This window comes from Lampetra planeri, chromosome 29 (assembly GCF_965212315.1).
Source record: "Lampetra planeri chromosome 29, kcLamPlan1.2.h2, whole genome shotgun sequence".
Classification (NCBI taxonomy): Eukaryota; Metazoa; Chordata; class Hyperoartia; order Petromyzontiformes; family Petromyzontidae; genus Lampetra; species Lampetra planeri.
In genome coordinates, this window is record NC_136135.1 from 903,011 (window position 1) to 928,565 (window position 25,555).

Sequence of the window (25,555 nt, forward strand, 5' to 3'; positions counted from 1 at the left end):
AGGGCGCTCGCTCGGCACCGCGGTGACCGCGCTCAGCTCGCGCCGCCCACGCGCGCACGATGTCACCCCCCCCCCACCACCACCGCCTCCCATCCCCCACCCCCTACCCCCCCCCTCCCCCACCCACTCTCGCGTTATTATAAAAGCCCCCCCCCCAAGCTCCGCGCGTTCTCGCCGGCGTCACACGCATCCCCCCCCCACTCCCGCCGCTATTCACCCCCCCAGCTCCGCCACCTCCCCCCCTTCTTCCCTCCCCCCCATCTCCCAACTACCCCACCCCTCTCTCTCTCTAACCAATAGCCGCTCTGCAACCCCCTCCCCGCGCGCGTGCGTCACGCTATCAGACCCGCCCCCACTTGCCCCCTCCCCCCCACCCCAACCTTCCCAGCTGCCTCCACAGCCAACACGACGACAACAGCGGCACCCGCGGGCGCGTGCGTGCGTCACGCGCCCAAGCCCTGCCCCCCCACCCAGCCCCCACTCCGAACCCTCCGCCCCCCTCCCGTAACAGTGGAACCCGAGCGCGCGGACAACCCCCCCTGGCCCCACGTTACTGACTCCACCCCCTTTTTTTACGCCCCGCCCATACTCCCCTCCCCCACTCCACACCCCTCACAAATTTGCCCGTCGGCCCCCTCCCCTCACGTCTCAGCCCCCCCCCACCGACCACCACCGCTCGAGCGCACGCGCGCGTCATGGCCTAAAAACAGCACGCGCGGGGGCGGGGGTGCGAGCAGGGGCGGGGCTCGCGGGGGTGTGGGGGGGGAGGCGCGTGTCAACCCGGAACGTCGCCCCGCGCGTTGCTAGGCGACGTACGGGGCGTGACGTCACGCGCCCGGGCGAGCAGGAGGCCTGGGAGCGAGCGAGGGCCGCACATCGCTCTGAGGGCCCCAGGCCACGAGGCCGCCTCTGGGCGATGCTGCTTGCCGCAGGCGGCCGTGACGAGCAGCCGCGATGGCGTGCGTCGTCGTCCTTTACACACCCCCCCTCCCCTCCTGCCAATGTCTTTCCTGACCGTGGTCTGTGGCGCAATGAAACAGCCTGGCCGTTGTTTCCGACCCCGACCCAAACTCTCAATTCCCTGGCCTCGCAGCTGACCCGACCCTGCAGCCTCCCGGCTTCGCACTTCCTCGCCGACAGTAGATGGGTCAAGAGCCGTAAGAAAACATCGCGTGGACGCTGCTAAGGGCATACTCGAATCTGGTGTGTCAACTTCAAACGATTGGAGAACACCCCAACAACTCTCCAATCTTACTCATCCCGGAGTAAACATTTCTGAAATTCACTCTGCATCTTCTAAAGCTCAGATGCTCTCCCGCGGTCATCTGGAACGTTCTTCCGATATTAGGAAGCCATTGGAGCAATGCACCCTCAAATCATCTACTAGATTTAAAACTAATTTCTTTAGAACTGCGTTTTGTGTTGTTTGTTGTCCTCCCGCACCTCCAATTAGCACGGTTGGTTACGTATGTTGCGAAAAAAGTTCAAACATCAAACCTTAACATCGCTGTAAGTTGTTGATATCGCTCCATAGACCATGATTCTCTAGCCCAAAATACACATCCCCTAATGTAAATATTGTATATAGTGATACTGTATATATATTTCGGTAGGTAATAGGCCAGTGGGGTTTTACCGTTTGGGTGTTCCATGTTGCAGCAGATAAAAAAAAACCCACCACTGAAATTATGAACCAAACTTTCAAAAAACTTTACTGCTTTTTTCCCCATCAGAAAAAAATTGTCCTGGGGTTTCAACCCTAAGGTCATGTTACAGTTTGCATAAAAACAAATCTTTCATAATGTTTTTTTCTTCGCCGCTTTAAGTAACTGAAGGGGACTTCCCTAACGTTTCAAGGCATCCGGGCAGTGGTCAGAGTGGGCTCTTTTACATCCAGCAGTGTGGCCTTATGCTGGGAAATCGGCAATTGCCCTCAGCTCCCAGTGGTTGTGGTGGAGAAGTGCCATTGCATAATGACCCCGAGTAACTTGACCTCTAAACATCTGGCAGTTCGCCAATATTGGTTCAAGCGAGCCTGACGATGACACAGAATGTGCGGTCCAGTAGTTTGCTTGTGTTGAACTCATGCTGCTGAAATTATTCACTCCCGAAAGGGCCGTGTTGCTGATCGGATCTAAAACATTTATGTGTTTTTAATGTGGACGGACAACTAACTCTGGGACGGAGGCGTGTGTTGTCTTGTTTTTTTTGTTACTTATATTCTCCACGACAACTCGTGAATGTTTGAGTAACTGGTGGGCTGTGGTAAATGGCTGTGACTTATGCAGTAGCTATGCTATGCATAAGTAAGCAAACCAAACAACATCTTAGGGCCCAAATTAACTCAAGGGACCCCGGATTCATCGCAAAAAAATGGGGGTGCATGAAAAATTAGCTCAACTTGAAATCCTAATAAATACAACAGAATTAACATACATCCCAAATGAATCACAACTCAATCTTGTCTGCACATCTCATCTAACTACATTTATACTTTTTTCTACATTATCTTATTTCACTGCATCTATATCTCTGATCTATATCTCTTCCACAATCTGAGGATGATTGTGTAAATTGACAGGGGAGACCTCCATATTATAAATTCGCTGAGGGTTCCCAATGGGATAAGCACCACCACCACCGATTTGCAGCACTATAAAGCCAAAGAAAATGCATCCATGGGACCGACAGCCGTGGAGATGGAGCACTGAAATCAGTTCATTTACGGGCAGGAGTGAGATGGATGGAAAAGCAGCGCGGAAACCACACGGGATGGACGACAACATGGGGATGGCGTCATCCAGTAGCGGATAGACAATGGGCGATGATGACTCAGAGCAAACTGCATTCTGAATGTGCGCGGATGATTCACCCTCGTATTCTAGGCCACGTCACGCCCATTGCTCTGCAATTGTCTGCCTCTTGCAGCACAGTGCTGACCACGGGTGCAAAATAATACCGAGAAATTCGTGTGCGGTGCGTCTTCGGGGCTTCACAAGCTTTCCCAGTGTTCATTTTGTTGCACGAAAATTCGTGATGACAATATCTGTCAACAAAGTGGTTCTTTTTAGCCAACGATGGCTGTCAGTGGACGAATTTCACGACGCCCGACAATGAACTGGACTAACCGCCAGTGACGTGGTAGGCACGACTTTAAGTAACAACATCGATAAGCAGTCATTACACCTGCAGAAATCTGTTCCCTCTGCGTAAAAATGTAACACATCCCATCAGCCACACGACCTTTATGATGAAATTCCAATGGTAATTGGCTAGAGTGCATAATTTACGTATATTTAAAATAATAATAATCATCGTGAGTTCACTTGATGGCCAGACCTGATAACAATGGTCGGCGGGGAGATTATGCGTTCCTCACACCAACATTTAATAACTAAGAGTGGACACTCACAAAGCGAGATGTTCCGGCTCAAGGGATTTTCTAGGCGAAATACTTATTACATTATTTCACACAAATAAAAATGGGCTAAATGTTTTACTGGTTCGGTCAACGACCATACCAAGAGAATAGCTTAAGAAAAACCATAAAGTAAAACTTGACTGAAATTCCACAGGTAGTTGTTGCTATTGTGGACAAGACTTTGGCTAAAATAAAATGCTGCCTGAGTAAAGAATGTTATACACTCAACAGTGAGTAACGATACATGTGTGTTGTGTATATGAAGAAGGGCTGGGACGTGCTTTTTTTTTCATTTTGTCCATCCCCCTCCAACTGTTGCAGACAATTTGCATATCAAATGAAGCGTCTAAGTTTAAGGACGGGGGCTCAGCATCCGATAGTCGAGACTCAAGCCGACGCCAGTGGCTACAGACTGAAGCAGTACTTCCACCAACTCGACTCATCATGATCCAAATCTACCAAATGTTAAACATTACACCGCAAATTACTCAATCGGAATATACACAGCGGCCATCACCCCCTACTGCGAAAACCTGGCAGGACCCTCCTGACTCATCAGTGAGATTTTCCTGGGGTAAGTAAACATAATAATATAAATCAAGAGTGGAAAATGAAAGACAAGCCAAAGAAGTGCGATTGTGACCATGAAAATCAACCACATGGACCGCATGGGTAAACCACTGTATTCTGCGCTCCTTCAACGGAGGAGATGGAAGAGCAAAACGTTGCCAACTCTCTCCTGAAGCTCTCTCGTCGTGGCTGCCAACCTCAACATTGGCATTTAGCTCGTGAACATTACCGCTGTTTATGCCATCATACGCAAGAAAACTGCAACACAAATATACGAATCTTCCTCCGGGGCAGTCATAAGTACTGCAACAGTGAGTATTAATGACGAGAAACCAGGGCGAGAGGTGTAGGGCTCTGCCGTGTGCGGGGAAGCGGACGTGAATTACAATCAATGCTGCCAGTTGCTTGTGTGTTGGTGGTGTTACATCAGTGAGTGGGCCAGTCGGCAACTCCCACGCGTCACCTACATGACGCACGAGGGCGACCGGAAGAATGAGAGGGAGGGAGGAGGGATGGATGCAGGAGGGAGGCCGATACGAGACGTCAACAACTCGGAGGAGCTGGCAATATTTGCTCGGTTTCGCAGCCACGCACGTATTTGCAGAAAAGCCAAATGAAAATCTGCCGGCCGTGACGTGAGGCATTGTTTGCGTGTTCACGTGGCACCACTGGCCGTCGTGAAGTTTCGTGAGCACGTTTGCCCTCACTGATATACAGGCGTGATTACCCGATCTGTAATGGGATTCCTTCATGCTTAAGATTACAAAGAACTCGAGTGAATACAGGAACGACACGTTGGTTTTCCATACATTTAAATGCCTGCCCACATTTTTCCTTTCACAAAATAATATTCCATCCCCCACCCCCCATTATAAAATTTATATTTATCATTATAAATTATTATGATGTAATTTACAGTATTTTCCTTGAACAATTTACTGCTGGATAAGCCCAGTAAACAATGAAACGTTGAGCGAACGTTGGTTGACGTTAGATCAACGTTGCATGTTGACTGGGAAAGGCCTCCCCAAGCGATGTCGGTCGCGGGGGTTGTTTGACCATATTTCACCATACTGGTCAGTGGAGGTTGTTTGGCCATATTTCACCATACTGGTCAGTGGAGGTTGATTGACCATATTTCACCATACTGGTCAGTGGAGGTTGATTGACCATATTTCACCATACTGGTCAGTGGAGGTTGATTGACCATATTTCACCATACTGGTCAGTGGAGGTTGTTTGACCATATTTCACCATACTGGTCAGTGGAGGTTGTTTGACCATTTTTAACCATACTGGTCAGTGGAGGTTGATTGATCATATTTCACCATACTGGTCAGTGGAGGTTGTGGAATGAGGGCAGGTAAACCCCGGTTTAATATAATTATTCGCCACTGATGTTCGCCGTGGCCGAGACTTGCACTCTGGTAGTCGGATTCACAGCAGAGTGTGCAGACCCACTGCGCCACCGCTCCACGCACACGCACAGCCACCCACAGTAAAGTAAACGAGTGCACACGTGGGAAATACCAGCCCGGTGAATGTTGAAGTGAGAAACACGAGTTGAACATTGTGCAGACTATCGGATGGAAAATATTGTGGTCAAAATGTATAGTGCAGTCTATACCGTACCAGCCCTGTTATCAACCCAGTAAACATGCCAACGTTGAGTCAACATCATGGTTTTGGAACCAATCGTCGTATCACCGTCGGCCCAGGGTCCATTGCTTTAGTGGACATCCACTGCTGGATGAGTGCCACCCCACGCCGTGCGGATCGCGTGAGGGTTATTCACAGTGATCCGACGCGTTTCTCAGTGCGTGTTGGTGAAGCCAGTCCAGGGGCATCAGCAAAGACGCGCGAGCATAGAAGTGCAGTGCAACAATGGATTAGTTGTGCTGCACCTCTGGCTGCCCAACGCAGGGCACGACCACGCAGTTGCTCACGGCAACCTGGGTGTGCATTGTGTGGTCGTCCATCCACGCACTTAAAAACAAGGGTGGCACAGTCGGGTTTTTTACAATCGGGTTTAATTGTCTTTTTATATTAAACCCGATCATCTGAGACTGGGAGAAATCAGGTTTAATTGATTCTAATTGCAGAACCGCACTTCGCCAACTTATCAACGATGGGCTTCATCCATTCCAAGCTAAGGAACTCACTGGCGCCCACGATTGTGGAGGAGAAGCTCGTGTTCATCAAGACCAACCTGCCCGCCGCATTCTACGACTACCCCGTGCCCGATGGCCCCGAGTACGATAGCAGCACCGACGAGGAAGCAGCCTAAGCCTATCAGAGTTTCGTATTCATTAAACCAGGTTTTAATTCCCCGAAATCGGGTTTAATTGTTTTAAAGAAAAAACCCGATGCCTGCCGCTGGAAAAATCGTGTTTTTTCCACCCATGCTTAACAAGGCTCAAATCTGCTTCGCATCCGACACGGGGAGCATTCCTCTCGTCAGGTCTCAGAAGCCGTCGTGGGCAGCAAGAGGGCAGTGGAGCAAGCAAACCTTGTTCTGCTCTTGCCCACACCGTCACCCAGCCGCACACTTGTCACATATCCCTCACGGTCCTCAGCAAGGCGTGGAGAGGACGTCATCCAGCAGTGGATTTACAATAACGCCTGTTACGTATGCTGGTGATGACATCGGTTCATCTGTGAAATAGAGCTCCATAGCTCATCGGATTACTCCAGCCTTAAATAAAGATTTTGATTCTGTGAAATAAAGATTCCGTCCGTGAGAAGAACAGTGTGTTTGCACAGCCGAGTTTGCACAGCAAGCTGCCTCACCACACTGATGCCCTCTCCGTCTGCTGCTCACCCGGTCTCCCCCATGGGGAGATTGGAACTCGTTCGCCTATTGGTCGCAGGCAGGAGGTGAGTTGGCCGGTGCCAGGCTGTGATGTTCGGATGATCTCCAGTCGTGCTGCCCGGATCTTGGCACGGAGAGGCACGCGTGATTCTGGAGCGTTATCATTGAATACCTGTGCTATCAGTGTGGGACTGAGCCGCTCATTGACCCCCATATTCAACACGGGGTTTATATACACAACTCAAAATAATAGTTCGGGTCGTTGTGGAGAATATAAATAACAAGCAATGTCTCCACATAGTCGTCTATTTTTTTTTAATCTGAAGGCAGTGCTATTGAGTTCCTTAAAAACAAATTAAGGTATTTTTACAAAACACATCAGCTACACATAACTTTTGGGTATGCATAATTTCCAGCAGCATTTTTTAAGGCAAGCAAATTCTGGGCCTTTAAATTAAACAGGTATGTGGAACGGTGGCGCAGTACTTAGCGTGCTGCGAAAATAAATAATCTTCAACTATGATTGACAATTATTTCGTTTAATGTGATAGTGCCCTTCCAATCGGTGACATCACGGAGCGCTTTAGTTTGAAAGCCCCCCCCCCCGTGGTATCTGTGTCCCTTTGGGCACAAGGTGACTGCACCTTTGGGTTATTATTTTGCCATTACGGGGGCAATAAGTGCTGTGAACATCTCGATTGGGTAATTTAACACAGGGTGAAGTGCAGCACTCGTGGCTTGTACCCCTTGTCCATGTTGTGGGGGGCTGGGGGGGGGCCTGGGGGTTTGCAGAAGAAGCATAACAGGGATCGCGGGGACTCCAGGCTTGAGGGTCAAAGTGACCCCATTTGCCTGTCTGTGTGTGTGTTGATGTCAGCTCCAGAAATGGCACGCGGCAAAAAAAACTGAAAGGAACACTTTGTTGTGATTGGGGAAGAGGGGGGAGGGGTGTAGTAGCTTTGAGAAGGGAACTTTTTTGCGAGTAAATCCGATCCAACTCTACCCTCTGTCCCTGACAAACCCGCCAACTAGCCATTAGAACTGTCCCTCCCGCTGATCCCCGCCCTCTCCATCAGTCACTCACCCTCACGGTGACCCTAAACCTATCAACCAGACAGTAGTACCTCTCACTAACCCCCACCTCCGCTCTTCAGTTTGACCACTCGCTACAATGCCACGACCCCACAGCCCGCACTCGACTCAACGGCACATCTAGTCACGCAGTGTTCAGAGGTTACCTCACAGAGGTGAAGCTATCGAGGACATGGGCGGTTCAACTCCACCAGGGCCCTCCAACCATGGGAGCCAGGCTCCTGGGCTACGAATAAACTGGGAGAAATTGTACAGGGTACTCCATTTCCTTCCATGCACCAGGGACCATGTCAACCATGTTGCACCAACAACCGCCGTTCACCATTGACTGCCGGTGAAGTCACCACGGCGCTTCTGCTTTGCTAGGTGCACTTTGAGGCTGACAGGAGGTCACGGAACAGACCCAGGTGCCATGGGTTGACTGAGATGGCTGGCAGATGCACCAACTGTGCTCTCCACTGTGCCGAGTTCATAACGCAGCTCCATAAGCACTGCGCTACCACTCCCACCATGAATGAATTATTTATTTAATGTTACATTCTCGAAAAATAAAAAAAAATTGGTCGAGGACATCAATGGCCTAACATTTTTAGAGGCGTCTCTGCCTCACACACCGATAGCGCGGGTAAAGTTTACTTGTTTAACCAGGTGAAACCCCAAGAAACTAGAATATTCTCATTTGCAAAAGTGACCTGGTTCACCAAAACGACAAAAGCAAAACAAACTACAGCAATGACCCAAATAGAAATCGAGCAAAAACAACTGTGTCACATGATATTCTGAATCTATAACGGTTAAAGCACCCCACTGGGCGATCAATAAGATATTGTACAGAACTGCGAATGTCATAGAATATTTTATTTTTCCGAGAAAGGCCATGATGCACTAAGTGCTAGCACAAGGCGTACCGTTCACATGTGATCGGCAGCAGTTGTGCTTCTCCTTTCACTAGGGGCCTCAGAGCAGGCCCTGTTATAGCCCTGACCTTCCGTGACCTCGGCATCATTATATGCACGGGGCATCATTGGAGGCACGGAGCTCCAGTCACTGATGTCAGTACCAAACTATCACTATAGGCAGCTGTCCAGTGCTGGAGCCATGACAGGTCCAGCTGACCCAATTGGCGAGGTCGGTCCCCGTGAAATGTGACCTGTTCTCATTGTGGAAGCAGTTTTCCACTTTCATCGTAGAGTGTAGTTTGAATACATGTAAATGTTTATTGGATACCCACCCCTTGGGTGCATCACTAATTGGTCTTCATCCAAAATTAATTGTTAGATAAATATTCATATCTAAAATTCACAAAGTGAATGAAACTGCTCGTACACAAACATAAAACCAGAGATATACAACACGTTTAAGATATAATATCTATCAGCTATCCTACACAAATTCAATCTCGGGAAAATTGACAGCTAAAAGGTGTCTCGAGTGCAGATTTGAATACTGTCACGGACGAGCCCTTGCTCTCGTACATTACGAGGGAGAGAGTACCACAGGGTAGGAGCCACAGACACAAAAACACGAGTGCCAGGAGGCTTCACTCAGACCCTGGGAATCTCGAGGGATCCCCACCAGCAGAGTGCGTTGAGCGGAAGGTGCGGTACTTAAGCTGTTATGAATTTTCATTATATTTCCCATGATATATTGCTGTGTTCATGTTATTATTACAGTATTATGATTATCCAGGAAAGCCCCACTGAGTCTGTAGACTTGTTTTCATGAAGGTCCTGCCAAGTTTTGTTTTGCAGTGAGGAGGGTGATGTTGGTGCTAGGTGAAATTCAAATTGAGTATTTTTTTTTTCAACATTGGGATATTTGGCCAATTCCAGTTCCATTGTATGTTGTTGTTTTTTAGCAATGGGAGGAAACTTGAGAACCTAGAGGAAACTCACGCAGAACAGTGGGAGAACACACAAACTACACATACTAAGGTGCCCCAGCAGGGAATCGAACCCAGGGATCTCTTTCTGTGTGACACAAGTGTCACCACTGCATGACCATGTGACCCTAAATGTCCTGTATTCTAGGTGTTGTGCATTCATATACTGTACATTGAATTGATGCACAGCACTCTTAGATGTCGTGGGATAGAGGTCATTTGACCATACTTCGCCACGTTGGTCAGTGCCGGTTGGTGAAGACCTGCTTCAGATATCACCTGTCACTGATGTTAGCCGTGGCTGGCAATCAACATCCATAATTTACCACTCATTGGCAACACACAGCATTGGCCTGATGGTGTGATATGGTTTATGGAGAGCCTTGGTTATAGAGTTATGGATTTAAATAGGCTAGGAATAGCGAACCTTTTTCCAAGGGACGAATAGGCCTTTAAAATAACTTTGGCGGGCTGCACATGAAGGCACTTCATTTGCTTCTGTCATGCAGTGGCATGTGGCTGGGCGTACTAAATTCTGAAAGTTAATCTAATAATTTGGTGATACTGCGTTGACAGTGGTACGCAAGAATAAATAACAAAATAACTCAACACATTTTTCAATAACACTGTAGCCTTATTGTGTCTGGCCAGCTGGGTGTTCAGTCAGTCTGCTGGGAACACCGAGCTGCTCCCGTAGGCTCATACCAGGTTCTTTCCATCTTGCACCCGGTGAGTTGGTAGTCAGCAGCTGCCAACGCCGAACCCTGAGCGGCGGTTAAATAACCCGGCAAACTTAGTATCCGAGTTGGGTCTGTGGAACCCTTGGTGGAGGAAATACCATCAGAAGGTCTCCTCAAACCATCCACTGCATCCAGCATCATCTTCAACCGTCTAGACATAATATTGCCACTGGATACAGATGAGTTTGGACGAGAGAGTGAGGTCGAAGCTGTGCAACTCTAATTGTATTTTATACCCACGTGACTTTACCGAAAGAACCAAAGAATATGGATTCCTTCAGTCACGAAAGCTTCAAATCAAGATTGTACAACTCTCCTTCACTTAAATCCAATTCAAAGCGCAATTCATGACATCTTCTTGGGTTTTTTCAGTAAAGTCACGTAAAAATTAAAATTAACAAAAGTAAAATTTTAATAAAATAAAAATCACGACGTTTCGGAGGCAACACAAGCCTCCGTCGTGAGGTGGAACCGTCACAGCACGCTCGCTGTATCATTATTTTTTATTTAATTTTTATTTTACTTTTATCAATTATTTTTTTACCTACGTGACTTTACCGAAAAAACCCAAGAATATGAATCCTTGCAGTCACGAAAGCTTCAAATCTAGAATTCATGACATCGTCATCCAAAGTCCTGTGGCGAGGGATGAACGCCGAAGCAGCAGGCGTGTATGCACTGTGAGCTGTAGCCGGGGACCCACACACGGGCAGGCTCAGGTTATCGGGTCACTTTTCATTAGACTGAAGTGGCAGTGGAACTCGGCAGCAGCCTGAGCATCTGAGCAGCCCTAATCAGGATCACACTGCTCACCTCCCCAGCACGAGGAAGGGGCTAGAAAAGATGCCCTAAACATTGTCTGCTTCACATTACCCTGGCCAGCCTACCACAGCTGGAAGGGATCCCGCGTCAGCGGTCGACTAAAGAAAATCAAAGGCACACCGCTTAATAGTGGAGCTTGGAATGTGCGCAGACTTATGGACAAAGCTGGACCAAACAGACCTGAGAGACGTACCGCTCTTATCGGCAGAGAACTTTCCAGATACAAAATGGACATTGCTGCCCTAAGTGAGACCCGGCTAGCTGACACGGGACAGATTGCAGAAGTTGCAGCCGGTCACACCTTATTTGGGAGTTGGCGTGGAAAAGAGAGACGGAACGCTGGTGTTGGTTTTGCAGTAAAATCTAATCTGGTTAACCGTCAAGCTTGCCCAAGGTGTATGGACGACCGTTTGATGACCCTGAAGCTCCAGATGACTGCACATTAGCTGCTGGCTCACATGCCGACCTGCAGACCCTCATGGTCCAGTTCTCAGCTGCCTGCGACAACTTTGGCTTCACAACCAGTACAAAGAAGACTGAAGTCATGGACCAACCTGCCCAAGGTAATTCTTATGTGGACCCAACTATCTCTGTGAAAGGTCAGAAACTATCAGCTGTAGACACGTTCACCTACCTACCTTGGTGGCACTTTGTCACGTGTTGTTCACATTAACGATGAAATAAACATCAGGATCGCCAATGCTAGCGCAGCCTTTGACCGTCTGCGAGATTCAGTGAGGGAAAGGACATCCATCAAGCTGGCCACTAAACTGAAGGCTTACCAGGCAGTCATACGACCAACTCTAACTTATGGCTGCACAACCTGGACAGTATACCAACACCATGCCAGGAAACTCAAATCACTTCCCCCTAAAATATTTGAGGAAGCTCCCACGGATGAAGTGGCAGGACAACATGCCAGACACTGAAGTCCTCAGCCGTGCTGACATGCCGAGTATTCCCACACAATTTAAAGCTTTCGTGACTGCAGGGATTCATCTTCTTGGTTCTTTCGGTAAAGTCACGTAGAAGGGAAATAATAAAATAATAAAAATAAAACATTATAGAATACAATTCTCACGACGTTTCGGCCACAGCGCAAGCAGCCGTCCTCAGGTGAAGAACAGGTCTGTCGGAAAGACAGCGTCTGAAGCGTCTGAAGAAACGTCGTGAGAATTGTATTTTATTATGTTTTATTTTTTATTATTTTTTTATTTCCCTTCCTCGTGACTTTACCGTAAGAACCAAGAAGATCATTCCCACACACCTTATGAAAGCACAGCTCAGATGGGCCGGCCATGTGACCAGAATGCCTACCACTTGTCTCCCGCAGCAGATCTTCTTTGGAGAGCTGAAGAATGGGAAGCAAGCACGAAGACTCCCCAAAGGCTTCCCTGAAAAGCTTGAATACAGATCAACAGTCATGGGAAAGCCTTGCTCAGGATCGTCCGACCTGGCGAAATCTCATCTGGGATGGCGCTACCACCTCTGAAACCAGCAGGACCAAACATGCTGTGGTGAAGAGACAATAGCAAGGCCCGTATCAAGAGACCCGTCCGCCGGCAGGCTGCTACCAAGGCATCGTGTCGAGTGTGAGAGTGTCGAGTGTTCTTGATACTCCGACTGATGCTCCTGCTGTTGTGGAGTGACTCATGCAGCCAGCTATGGCTGCAGAGTTTGGTGGTACATGTTCTTTACGTCGTTTATTGTGAAAATTCGGTCACAGTTCCTATGATCACTGTTTCATTGCTTTTATGGCTTTATTTTGGTGATTTTCGAAAAAAAATTTGGTTTGGCCATGTTTGTTTGATGTAGTACAGAGCAGAGGTGGGACAAAGTCATTGTTATGCAAGTCCAAGTCGAGTCGCAAGTCATCAAATTCATGACTCGAGTCTGACTCGAGTCCAAGTCACATGACTCGAGTCCACACCTCTGGTACAGAGTTAGACTGATGGCCTTAATCTAAGTTGTCTTGTGGTTGTTGTTGTTGTTTGACTTGCATCCCACTGGGATTTTTGCACACAGCGTTGGTGTACGGTGCTTTTTCTGCAATATTTTGCTCTTTTCTTGGATTTCTGTTTGCACATAATCACTTTAAGATGTTGTATTGTTCATTTTTTTGTTTGTTGCGGTTGCACCTGATTCAAGAGCCGAATGGCTCACAGGGTTATACCTAATACATGAACTTGAACTTGTTCTGGGCTCAGATTAGCCTCTTCAGCGCATTGAGCGCTCACCGTACCCCAGACTCATCCCAACGAAGCGTGTCATGTTCATCATCAACCTTTGATGGACAAACAAGGAGGAAGGAGGAGCCTTAGAAGGAACAATTTGATAGATGACGTGTCGGGGCAATGGTCCTTCTTTACACCACATAGTCCAGAGAGATGGTGTGGATAAGAGTTGGAGCCTGTACTTTACATCATGGGGCCTTTTGAGTATTAAACTTGAAAAATATTAAATCTTGACTTAAAGCTTTCAAAAACATATGAGACGATTTGCGGTGATGGATAAACATCGCCACTTTGCGGGCAGTTTGGAGACGGGAGGCATCGTCACGTGGCCTCCGAGACGTTTCCAAATGAAGTCTCAGACCGAGTCTGGCCCACGAGCCACACGACTACACCAGTGCGCATGCGCGCGTTGAGACCCCCCCACCCTCTCTGATGCGTGACCACGCCTATTCACCCCGCCCCTCAACAACGACCACGCCCACTCCACCGCCCACTTCACTGTAGCCCCGCCTAGTCCATATTGACCACGCCTTCTACCAATCTTACTAATCATTGCAAAGACGTTATTAACCATGCAACAAGGATTTAGCTACACATAGTTGGAGCATTCCTGGCAGCGATTTCAGCCGCACCACCTCTACATAACAATAGGCCCAGTCAACCATTCTACACAACAAAGACTCATTTCCTGGCAGCGATTTCAGCCGCATCATCTCTACATAACAAAAAGGCTCAGTCCCTTCCACATGCACCTTTACATCATCCGCACAGAGTTTACACAACAAAGGCTCATTCCTAACAGCGTGCTTTAGCCACACCGAACTTCACAAAAATAATATTCAGGGCCTACCTTGGCTCCTCCCACCCTCAACCAGTATATATAAAAATACGGGTTTCTTGGAATTTCTCTCACTTGATACAGCTATCGTGCTGTGACTGTTCCACCTAAAGACGGAAGCTTGTGTTGCCTCTGAAACGTGATTTTTATTTTATTTTTATTTTACTTTTATTAATTTTAATTTTTTACCTACGTGACTTTACCGGAAAATACCTACGAATATTCTACCATAGATTCTAGATTTGAAGCTTTCGTGACTGCAAGGATTCATATTCTTAGGTTTTTTCGGTAAAGTCACGTAGGTAAAAAATTAAAATTAATAAAAGTAAAATAAAATACAATTTTATTCTTAGGAAAAAACCTAAGAATATTCTACCATAGAACCCACCGCACAGTGAGCCCCGCCCCTCACTGTTAACCACGCCTCCTCACTATTAGCCCCGCCCACCTACTCTTAGCTCACGCCCCCCCCTCTCCCGGCCTGGCCCAGGCGCCCATTGTGCGGGAGCGACGCGAGTGGCGGCCTCAGGGAGAGTGGCGAGGGGAGAGTAGCGGAGCGACAGGCGGGCGGGGACGCAAGGGGGAGAGAGAGAGAGAGGCAGGGAAAGAGAGGCAGGGAGAGTTCAGCAATCATCAGGCAAAAGGCAGCTTCTGAGAGACACACACAAGCAAGAGGCGAGCGGGGCGGGGAGTAAGTCAAGCAAGCAAGGAGGCAAAGGGGAGAGTAAGACGGGGGAGAGCCAGGCCAGGAGAGTTCTCAGCGGAGAAGAGCGAAGAGAGAGGAGAGGAAGGGGAGAGACAAGGGAGAGGAAAGGGAGAGACAAGAGGAGAGGAAAGGGGAGACTCGGTGGCCCACGGGCGCACAGACGCATCGAGCCTGGCCGCAGGGGGGGGGGGGAGAGCTTCACCACCATCACCACCACCGCCTCGACCCTGGGCTCCTCATCCTGCCTCACAGGGCCGCCTCCACCATCCCCTTCCACTCCTCCAGGAGTGAAGACCTCCTCAGCAGCAGCAGCAGCGGCAGTCGAAGCCGATCTCTCCGCTCCAGCTGTGGTCGCACGCAGCTGCGCTAGACACACGTGGTGTGTTTGTTATTGTTGCTGTTGTTCGGCTGGGCCCCCGCGAGGACACCTTGATATACACAACAGCAGTAGCCTCTTGTCTCTCAGGCAGGGAGACAGGCACAGGGCAGAGAGATAGACAAGGCAGGCAGTGGACACAGGAGGAAGACAGGGCGGAGAAGTATATTGTTTTGTTGCTGGGAGAACCAAGCCTCTGTAGGCCTCCTGGCTTTGTTGATTGTGGTGGTGGTGGTGTCACGGTGGTCATGCCGGCCGATCGCGTGTGACGCCGAGAGGAGGTGAGGAGGCGAGGAGGAGGAGGAGGAGGTGCGCCACCACCACCACCACGATGTTGTCACAAATGTCATCATCTCCACCCGGTCCACCTCCATTGCGTCCGGGCATTCACATGATAGGTACGGCTGCGTTCACCCGCCGGGACTACCCCCCCCAGTGCTCTCTCTCTCGGTCTTGAATCTCTCTCCTCTCTCTCTCTCCGATCGCCCTCTGATCTTCCTCCTCTCTTACTCCTTCCCGCAAAGTCGCCTGTCGCCGCCATCCATTTTTGCTTGCATTGCTTGCTTACTTGAGCACAACTTCACTGCGTAGCGTGGTGCTGTGGGCGGTGATGGTGGTACTGATGGTGGTGGCCATGGAGATGTTGATGGTGGTGATTGTATTGATGTTGTTGATGCTGTGGTAGTGATGCTAGTGGTGGTGCTGATGTTCATGATGGAGGTGGTGTTGATGATGTTGCTGCTAGTGATGGTGATGAGGATGTTTGTGGTTAGTGATGTTGCTGGCAGTGATGGTAATCGAGGTGTCCATGGTGGTGATGATGGTGGTGGCGATGTTGGTGGTGGTGATGTTGGTAGTGGTGATGATGTTGGTGGTGGCGATGGTACTCGTGTTAGTGGGACTGATGGAAGCGGTGTTGGGGGTACTCATTATGGTGCTGCTAGTGATGCTGATTTAGATATTGATGGTGGTAATGGTACTGATGGTGTTGATGCTGTGGGTAGTGATGCTGATGAAGGTGGTGGTGGTATTGTTGGTGGTGGTATTGTTTGTGGTGGTATGGTTGGTGGTGAAGGTGGAGATCGGCAGTGGGGCGGTCAGTGCGCCGCACTACGAACCAGGCCACTTGGGTTCGATTCCCGCTCACGGACATCTCCGGTGACGATTATCTCAACCGGTCCTGGGCCTCCCATAGGTCGACTCAACCTCAAATGAGTACCTGGTGCGGTGTGTAAACATCGCCACCAGGGAGACAAAGGCGGTCGTGCGTGGTGCTGGCCACCCACCCCCTCGTGTGCCTTGCCGGCCTTCATAAGTGCTCGCTAACAGCACTTGCCCCAACAGTATGTTAAGACTACACGGGGCATCTTTTTCTTTGGTGGTGAAGGTGGTGGTAATGGTGGTGGTGATTGCTGTTGAGGGTACTGCCAGTGGTGCTGATTGTTGTTGGTGCTGCTGCTGCTGATAATTGTGGTGATTTGCACGTTTGTGGTGGGCGTGGAGAGGAACTTGACTTCTATTTTAAGAGCGCTGCTTTGATGGATACTAAAGTGTACTGTGTATCTGTACTGTCGGGTATGTTCTGAAGTGTACTGTTGTGTATACTGCCGAGATGGACTGTCGTGTATGCTCTAAGGTGTACTGTCGTGCACTGCCGTATGTACTCTCAGCTGTCCTGTTGATTGTACCATCAGGTATACCAGGGGGGTGTGTTGTATATGTACTGTCGTGTGTACTGTTGTGTGCTCTGTTGTCGTAATTTAAGGTGTACATTCAGGTAATTGTATTGTACTGCCAGCTGTACTGTTGATTTTCCTGCCACGTGTGCCGTCGTGTTACCGGTGTCCTGTCATGTGCGGTGTCGTGTGTGCTGTTGTTTACTGTTCGGCGTAAAGTCTCGTGTGATGCCATGCACAGAACTGTTGATGTTACTACTAGACCCATGCATTGTTCGTCTTAAGGCGTGTACTGCTAGCGTTTGAGTGTTGTGTACTGCACGTGTTGTGGTTTTTCAAATGTGTGAATGACAGGAAAGCTCCCGTCTCAACATAAACATCAGAGCTGGCCGGGAAAATAAATAGGTTTAGCAACGCGGACAAGTGCAAGACATTGCATGTACTGTGCAAAAAACTCCTCAGCCTTGTCCAGACCACCAGCTCAATGTTGTTTTAGACCACGAACTCGGAGAGTTGAGGAAATGTTGCCATCCCAAGTTGTGATGACCACATTTTCTCAGCTTCTTTGTGTTGGCAGTCAGAAGGAGGCTCACAGATGTTGTACATGCAATGCGCACACACATCTTTGCGTGGTGTTACATCTGTGTGGGTACCGGCAATGTTTGTGTCTGATGAGCACTACTGATGTGCCCCAGTGCTCTTTGTCTTCCGTGCTCTGTGGGTTTGCTGCAAGTCACGTGTCTGCTGCCACTGTCCTGTGTCGAGCGAGGCAGTTCTGCTCTCGCTGTATGCTGTGAGAGCTCTATTTTTGAGTGATTTGTGCATTTCATTTCCCTGTTGATTTGTGTACAGAACAGCGTCGCATATCCGACCATTAGTATATCCGCCCTGGCATATTTAACCACCCCACGCCCAGTGCAGTGTTTGTCCACAGTTGTGAAACTGTTAGTTTGTATAGAAGTTCACTTATCTGACCTTTTCACATCGCCACCCGTAGCTCAGTCCCCGGTTAGTCGGTTGTGATGTCCTGCACTGTGACGTGTGTGCTGCCAGCCTCCTGATTGTTGTGCTGTTTATGAGTGCCGAGTCGTTTGTGTCAAGGCCGAGGCTTAGTGGGCTCACTGTGCGTTATAATTGTCGTGTGTATATATCTCACATGGGGCTCTGTGATTTGTGTGCTGTGGGTCATGTATGTGCTGCTTGCGTCCTGACGTTGACGAGTTCTGTGTTTACTTGTGTTTCACGTGACGTTACAAAGTCGCGTTTCCGGCTTGCTGGTGGGGACTGAGGTTACAGGTGGATATGGGAATTGGGTCTGATGGGTCAACCTCGATAGAAAATTACAGTTCCACCATCGTGCACAAATACTGCACTGGATGTGAGCAGTAAATTGGTCAGAACGGATGTGTGACGGTCGGATCTGCAATTGTATATTAACGAAAGGTTGGAGGAGAGGGGAGCATTTGTTGATTATAGCAAAAAAGGGATTAATTAGTGACATGACGAGGTAGAGTTGAGGTTCGATCGTGACAAGACGAGGTGGAGGTGCCGGTTGAGTCTTCGTTGCTATCCTCCATCCCACAAGACATTGCACTTCATGTGTAACCCTGTGGCCTACTTGTTTACTGCCTTCAAGGCTCCATAATCTGGATTAATGGGAGTCGATCTCTCGCGGTTCCTTCTCCTCTCGGAACGTCCGCCCCTGTAGGAGGAGGGGGGAGCCACGGGCGACCGCGGGGACGGGAAAGGCGAGGCAGCCGCCGGTTTCCGCCCTCAGTCCGAGGCCTCGCGTCCCCGCCGCTAAACACAATGAGGGCAACCAAAACAAGGCTGCGTTTCTGACAACGGGGGCTAAAAACGGCGCCCGCCGCATTGCTCGCCCGTAGGAAAAACAAGTGGCAGCACCGCCGTGACAGCGAGCTGTCGGATTTAAAACGGCTTCAGTGAGTCTCCGTGACCTATGACCCTCCCCACCCAGACCACACCGGGGGTTTCATTGGCCCTTTAAACACAGCACAGTTTGATGGGTCCTTGTTTTTATTCTCTCCCTCAAGTGTGTTCCCCCTGCAAACCCACAGGGGACATAGTTACACGTTCCGAAAATTCTCGGCAGTCAGTGCAGGGTTGAAAAAAAAGGAATTGTGCGTATTGATAGGTGACGGCATTTAAATATATTTTTGGATACGGTGATTGCGTAGGTCTTTGTGGTTGTGCTGTGTAGCTTTCCGACGTGTTTTTGTCATGAAACAATGGACGGCCTGCCGAACAAAATGCAGTACAACCTATAAAACACTTGCAGCACAACCGCAAAAACCTACACGCTTGTGATGTTTGTTTTTGAAGTTTATGTTTTTAGGAGTATGTGGTGTGTTTATGTGTTAATGCAAGTGTGTTTACGAATTTGAAAGCTTGTCTGCTGATGAATCTGCGATGGTGATTATGCCGATGATTCATTTGCTGATGATGTTTCTGCAGCTGGTTAGTTTGCTGATATGCACCTGACCTCCCACCCTCTTCTTCTCTCTCTGCGTGTCTTTATCCTCCCCATAGTGTGGAGCAGCGTGGAGCCCCACGCCGTGCCAGTGTTCCCGTGGCACTCTCTCGTGCCCTTCCTGGCCCCCAGCCAGCCAGAGCTGTCCTTGCTGCCTGTGCGAACGCACCAATCCCTCAACCAACCGGAGCATGGCTTGCTACCCAGATACCAGTCGGTCGGCCAGTCGGAGCATGGCCTCTTGCAAAGGCACCACGTCGGCGGACAAGACCATGGCTCGCTGGCTGCTGATGTCGACGGAGATGGGAGCCCTCCCTCCTCTTCTCTGCAACCCGAGGGTGAGTGGCTTGTGCTCCTGCGTGGGGGTTTTTGCGGTTGTTCTGCTCCTCGGACGAGTTTTCGGATCGTGCAGGGTACGGCTTGGCATGACAACCAATTTTTATCGCTGCTCTTGCTTCAGGTTGCAAGTTTACTTTGTTTAAACCGTGCGCAAACTCAAGAGAACAGGATCAGTCTAATTTGCAAGAGTGACTGACCGAGGATCAGCAAAATTACAAAAGCAACACTATAAAAAACAAGTATAACGATGAAGAAGGGAGAAATGAGAACTAAACCAACCATGTGTTGAGCAGCTCCGGTGTCTCCCCTGAGTATATAAAAAACTGAAAACATTCGTCAATATCACCGTGGCCGTAAAATGAAGGGTACATAAGATGTGATGTTTCTTCATAGGACGTAAATATAGAGACCAGAGAGGTTTTTTACTCTCGTTATTTTTGCTTATGCACCACTGCCAATGCTAGATTATATGTAATGTTGCCTGATGCTGCTGCTGTTCCTGGTGTTGCTGGTCCTTGGCTGATTGGTTCGCGGTACAACCCAAAAACACCTCGGGGAGCTCTGGTGCAGGACCTGGTGTCCTCAGAAGTGGACGCTGGGAAGCTTTGCCTTTTCTGCAGAGCGTGGAGAAAGTTAGGATCGATAGCAATTTGAGGACAATGCTGCATATATTATGAGTACATTTGGTATTCACCCTTTTCTTATCGCCATTCTTCAAGCACAAAGGCAGTATTTCGCAGGTGGTTATGGTCTTCCACTCGGGGGAGATGTTGCTTATGTCCTTTTTACCACATTAAGTAACTTGCGGGTAATATTAAAATGTTGGCAAATTTGGACTCTGACGCCAGCACGCACAATCGATGCTTTGTCACATCCCCGCCATTTAATCCCTCGTCTTCCAGATATGAATTCGGAATTCGCTGGTTAATTAACGAGGTGGGGTTAAGTGGTGGCCCCTGTGGTTATCGCTCGACGCTTTGAACCCAGTGACCCGAGTTCGATTCCTGGCCACGGTTTACGAACTCCAGCGGCGAGCGTCATCTGAACTGCTCCTGTGACATTTTCCCTCCCTTCACCAACCCGCACTGACCAGCACGGTGAAGTATGGTCAAACAACCCCAGTGACCGGCACTATGTGGGGAGGGCCTCGTCTAGCAGTGGATTTACAAAGGGGACACATGGGGTTATCCTTGTTTTAACAAATCACATAGGGTTATTTCATTTATTTTAACAAATGTTCAAACTGACTGCCATTAATATTAATGCATGCATGAATTCTTTTTTGAAATTAATTGAGGATATATTTTTTTAAACGTTACGGGTGGAATTCTTGAACATTCCTAAATTATGTCATGCATCGGTCCACTCCGGGTTCATGGCCGAATTTTGTAAACAACGTATTTGAGGTGACCCCACAGGAAGAAGACAATTACATATTAATAATGATAGACACAATATTAACTTAACGAATTAATAATTTAAAAGTTTTAATGCCAGTGTAAAAATAAATGAAATCGCCCTATGTGCCCTGACTTTTGAGCCACCCTGTATAATAAAAAAATAATACTAATCGACAAGATACCTTGCTGCCAGCCCTAATGCATCTCAGCACAGTGAGACAATGCTCTAGGGTCTGTGGCTGCCAAGCACTCAGGATGAGCTCATTGTTTACTGGGGGGGGAGGGGGCTAATGGCGGGGGGTGTCATAGGCCACCCATCATCACCGCCATGTGTCTCAATGCCGCCCAGCTCCCACACCCCACACTTTGCTCGTAGATTAATAAACACGACCACTGTGTGGGCCCTCCTGGTTGCACTTTGTGGGGCAGCGGCAGTGTAGCGATTAGCGTTACGAACCCGGCCACCCGAGTTTCATTCCGGCTCACGGCTGAGTCCAGTGACGGATATCTGATCCGATCCTGGGCTTCCCCTGCGTCGACTCGGCCTCAAATGAGTACCTGGTGCGGTGTGTAAACATCACCACTGGGGAGACAAAGGCGGTCGGGCATGGTGCTGGCCACCTACCCTTCATAGGTGCTCGCTAAATAGCACTTGCTCCAAAATTCTGTTAAAGGCTATACAGGGGTTCTTTGTCTTTTGTGTCTGCGTAGCTCTCCACTTGTTTCTTCTTGGACTTGATGGTCTCAGCCCGGTCACCTATGACTGCACAAAAATCACCACAATATTTGTTTTTGCACTTAATCTTGAATAAATTCCAACTCCGAATTCATACATCAGAGGGGGGGTGGGGAAGTGCTGCCCCCCTGACTGTGTGTGGACCAGAGGGTCACTTAAACGGATCTGTGAAAAAGAGCGTTTATAGCTCATTGGATTCCTCCAGTATCATTAAAGATATCAGTAGCCGTCGTTCGTTCTACGACACGAAGCGTCGCACTTCTCTGAGAGATCCGGTTGGAGTCTTCATCTCATGACGACGCGACGCCTATTGCGCAATCGGGATAACATTGGCGGGGGTGGAGGGCGAGAAGAAAACGGAAATGAAAACATGGACGGTGGAAATTTATTTGAGAATGTTCCATGCTCATGCATAGCATTATCGGGCAGTCGGTGCTAACACCAGCTCTCCTCTGATTGAACATGACGTTATAAAGTCAAGCCCTGAAAAGCTTCCAGTTGCTCCTTGCGGAAGCTTTCCCTGTCGTGCTGGTGTCGGGTATAGAATGGGAGTTGTACGCGTCGTAGAGCCGTTCTGTCAGTTCACTGCTGGATGAGGCCCTCTCCCACCGTAGTGCGGGTCGTGGGGTCTTATTTGACCGGACTTCACCATGATGGTCAGTGCGAATTGGTGTAGGTGAGATACGTGGGGGGGTATAGGAGTACAGTACATCATGTATTTTGCTGCACTTCTCACCACTATCCCACCACGTAGTTCCGAGGTCTGATGAGACCGGGCGCATTGCGGTGATTTGGTCGGAGGCTGAATGGGAAGTGGCCTTCATGAGAGTGCGTATTCCATAGTCATCGTTTACACTGCAAGGTTTGCGCTTCGGGGCTGAGTGCTGCATCGATTTGTTGACTCGTATGGCCGATGGTTAAGAAAAATGATGGAGTGACAGCAAAGGGACGGAATGCGTCCCAGCAGTCGTCCACTGAGGATTGGGATGGAGCGATAAAATCCGCTCTTGTGCAGGTGAAAAATAGCTTAATAGCTCATCAGATTCCTCAGTATGAATACATCTTCTGATTCTGATATTCTGATAATTGTTACATCACAGGACCATTAAGGGATGGCGATGGCTTGGTGGGGGGTGGGGGAGAGGCCTTCATCCAGCAGTAGATTGAATTGTCACAGTTCGTAGACTCGCTTGCAATGGAGTGAAGCATCACACTCCGAGCTGTAGTGCACTTTGTTCCTGCGCTGTTGATAGATCTGTGCCCCTCTTTTAAACCTCATTTGAAAATGGAACTGCCCGAACTAAAAATATAGCTGGCTGTTGTTGTAGCGACAGCAAGCCCAGCGGGACCGTGGGAGGTGTACGTTGTCAGGCCCGCCCGCCCACCCACACGAGCACACCGGGTAATTAAGGCTGGTAATTGCTGATTACAGCCTTGAGCTTTTTCCTCCAGGACATGCTGGTAATGGATCATGTGCTCAGAGCAGACCAGAAATCCCCTTGAGAAAGTTACGAGCAGAGCTGTGCCGTCACGTTATTAAAGTAATCGATTCCTTTACCAATTATCGGTTTGTTTATTCAACTAATCGGATAACACAATAATAGTTTGGGGAAAGAAAGTCTCACCTATGTTCACTTTTGTGCCGCTGGATGTGAGGTCAATGGGCGCTATAAGCCCACGTCACGCTGGGCTTGGCTCGTTGGGGGGTTTCCTGCCTTCGGAAGGCAGGACGTAGGGGCGGCCGCCATTTTCGAGGGAGTCCGAGAAAGCGGCCGTCAATCTGTAGCTCTCTTCGTGTCTACTGTGCAGCAGTGGCAGCTGCAAGATCTGCCAGAGGGGGTAGATGGCATTCACGAGGTGTGCTGCGGGCATCAACAGCTTTGGCCACGATGACCTCTGGATCTTGTTTTCCCACTGCTTTAATTCACGACTGTTTAGACTGGAGGAATCCGATGGGCTATGAGGCTCTTTTTCACAGATGTCCAGTCGAGGTAAGCAAGTTATATTTATAGGTCAAATCGGCAATAGTTGAGGCATAATGAACTCTGACCTGCTAAATAACAATGCGGCCAATAAGCCTCCTTCACAAATCTGTCCCTCCTTCCAAAAACAAATAAAGTGTCTTTTAAACATCCTGTCAGCCACACGACCTTCTGGGAGAATGTAGTTGCAGGAGCATTGGTTCAACGTAAACAAAACTCTGAACTTGGTTCCACATTCATTGTCTCATCAGCAGAGTCGGGCTTGCTTGAACCAATGCTTGTGAACTGTCATGTATTTCGACAACTACCCTCTCTGTTAGATTATGGAGCCAGTAGTGGTGTGAGCTAGCAATTTCAGGACTGCACCGTTACCTTTTACTTGACTGAATGTGCCAGCTCTGATGGTAACAATGACTGTGAATGCTCTGTCGGTTTGTAGCTGAAACGACCCCAAAGCAGGAGAGGATTTCACACCCCCACGAGGAGCCCTCAGCCTCTCCTAGTCCCGCCCAGGGCTCGGGCGCGAGCACCAGGCCGCGTTACTATAGCGACGTGCCCTGCGGCCTGCGCGAGACCGAGATCAACAGCGAGAGCGACAGCGACCACGACGAGGCGTACGTACGCACGGACACGCGGAGATGCGCGCAGAAACACGTGGATGGGGAGACGGACGCACACAGAGACGTATGGAGACAGACTCATGGAGAGACACTCACACGGAGACGCGCACGCAGGGAAACACGTGGAGAGACAGACATGGAAACATGGGAAGACTTAGCAAAAGATGAAAAAAGAACGAGCGAATGATGTGACAGAGCCAAAGATAGACAACAACCCACGTGCACACACTCGGGGGACAGACATCCTCTGAGAATCGCAGCGTGAAAATCCAGCAGCACAATGGGACACTAGACGGCCACCATCCTGGCATTTCACCCAATCACAACCTCCCATCCCCACAACCCCATCTACCCACACCACCATCCCAACACCGCACCCAATCTCCACCACCACCATCATGTCAACACCCCAACCAAGCACCACCTCCATCCCCAAAACCCCACCGAACCTTTACCGCCACCATTGCCCACCAACTACCAGGTCCCACATGCGATCGTGTGTCAAAAAAGAGAAACGTGGCAAGACTACATCCTCCTTGTGTGTTCTCGCCGGCTCAGGTTTCTTCCGGCTGCGTGCCCCACTCAGCCTCCCCCACCCCCCATCGCTGCCGTCAAGAGAAGGACGCAATCGCTGGGAGCTCTGCCCAAGGACCGGCTCCCCCCAGAAAGGGAGGCCAAGGGTTCGCGCAAGGTACAGGGCATTGCCTCGAACCAGACGAACTGGGTTAGATTCCAGGCCACGGCTTATGGCAGTGGCGAGTAATGTTTGAACCAATCCTGGGCCTTTCCTTAGGTTGACTCTTTAGACAACATACATA

At 49.2% G+C, this 25,555-nt stretch overlaps 1 protein-coding gene across 1 annotated transcript in view; it reads left to right on the forward strand.

Moving 5' to 3' along the window:
- The first annotated feature begins 15,725 nt into the window (after window positions 1-15,725).
- The window catches only part of CIC (capicua transcriptional repressor), a 29,163-nt gene continuing 19,333 nt past the window's right edge, over window positions 15,726-25,555 (forward strand). Inside the window, exons 1-4 of the mRNA XM_078608048.1 lie at window positions 15,726-15,891; window positions 19,720-19,998; window positions 24,557-24,731; window positions 25,296-25,428. Coding sequence (XP_078464174.1) covers window positions 15,825-15,891; window positions 19,720-19,998; window positions 24,557-24,731; window positions 25,296-25,428 — 654 coding nt within the window. The 5' untranslated portion in view covers window positions 15,726-15,824. The remainder of the gene's footprint in view (window positions 15,892-19,719; window positions 19,999-24,556; window positions 24,732-25,295; window positions 25,429-25,555) is intronic.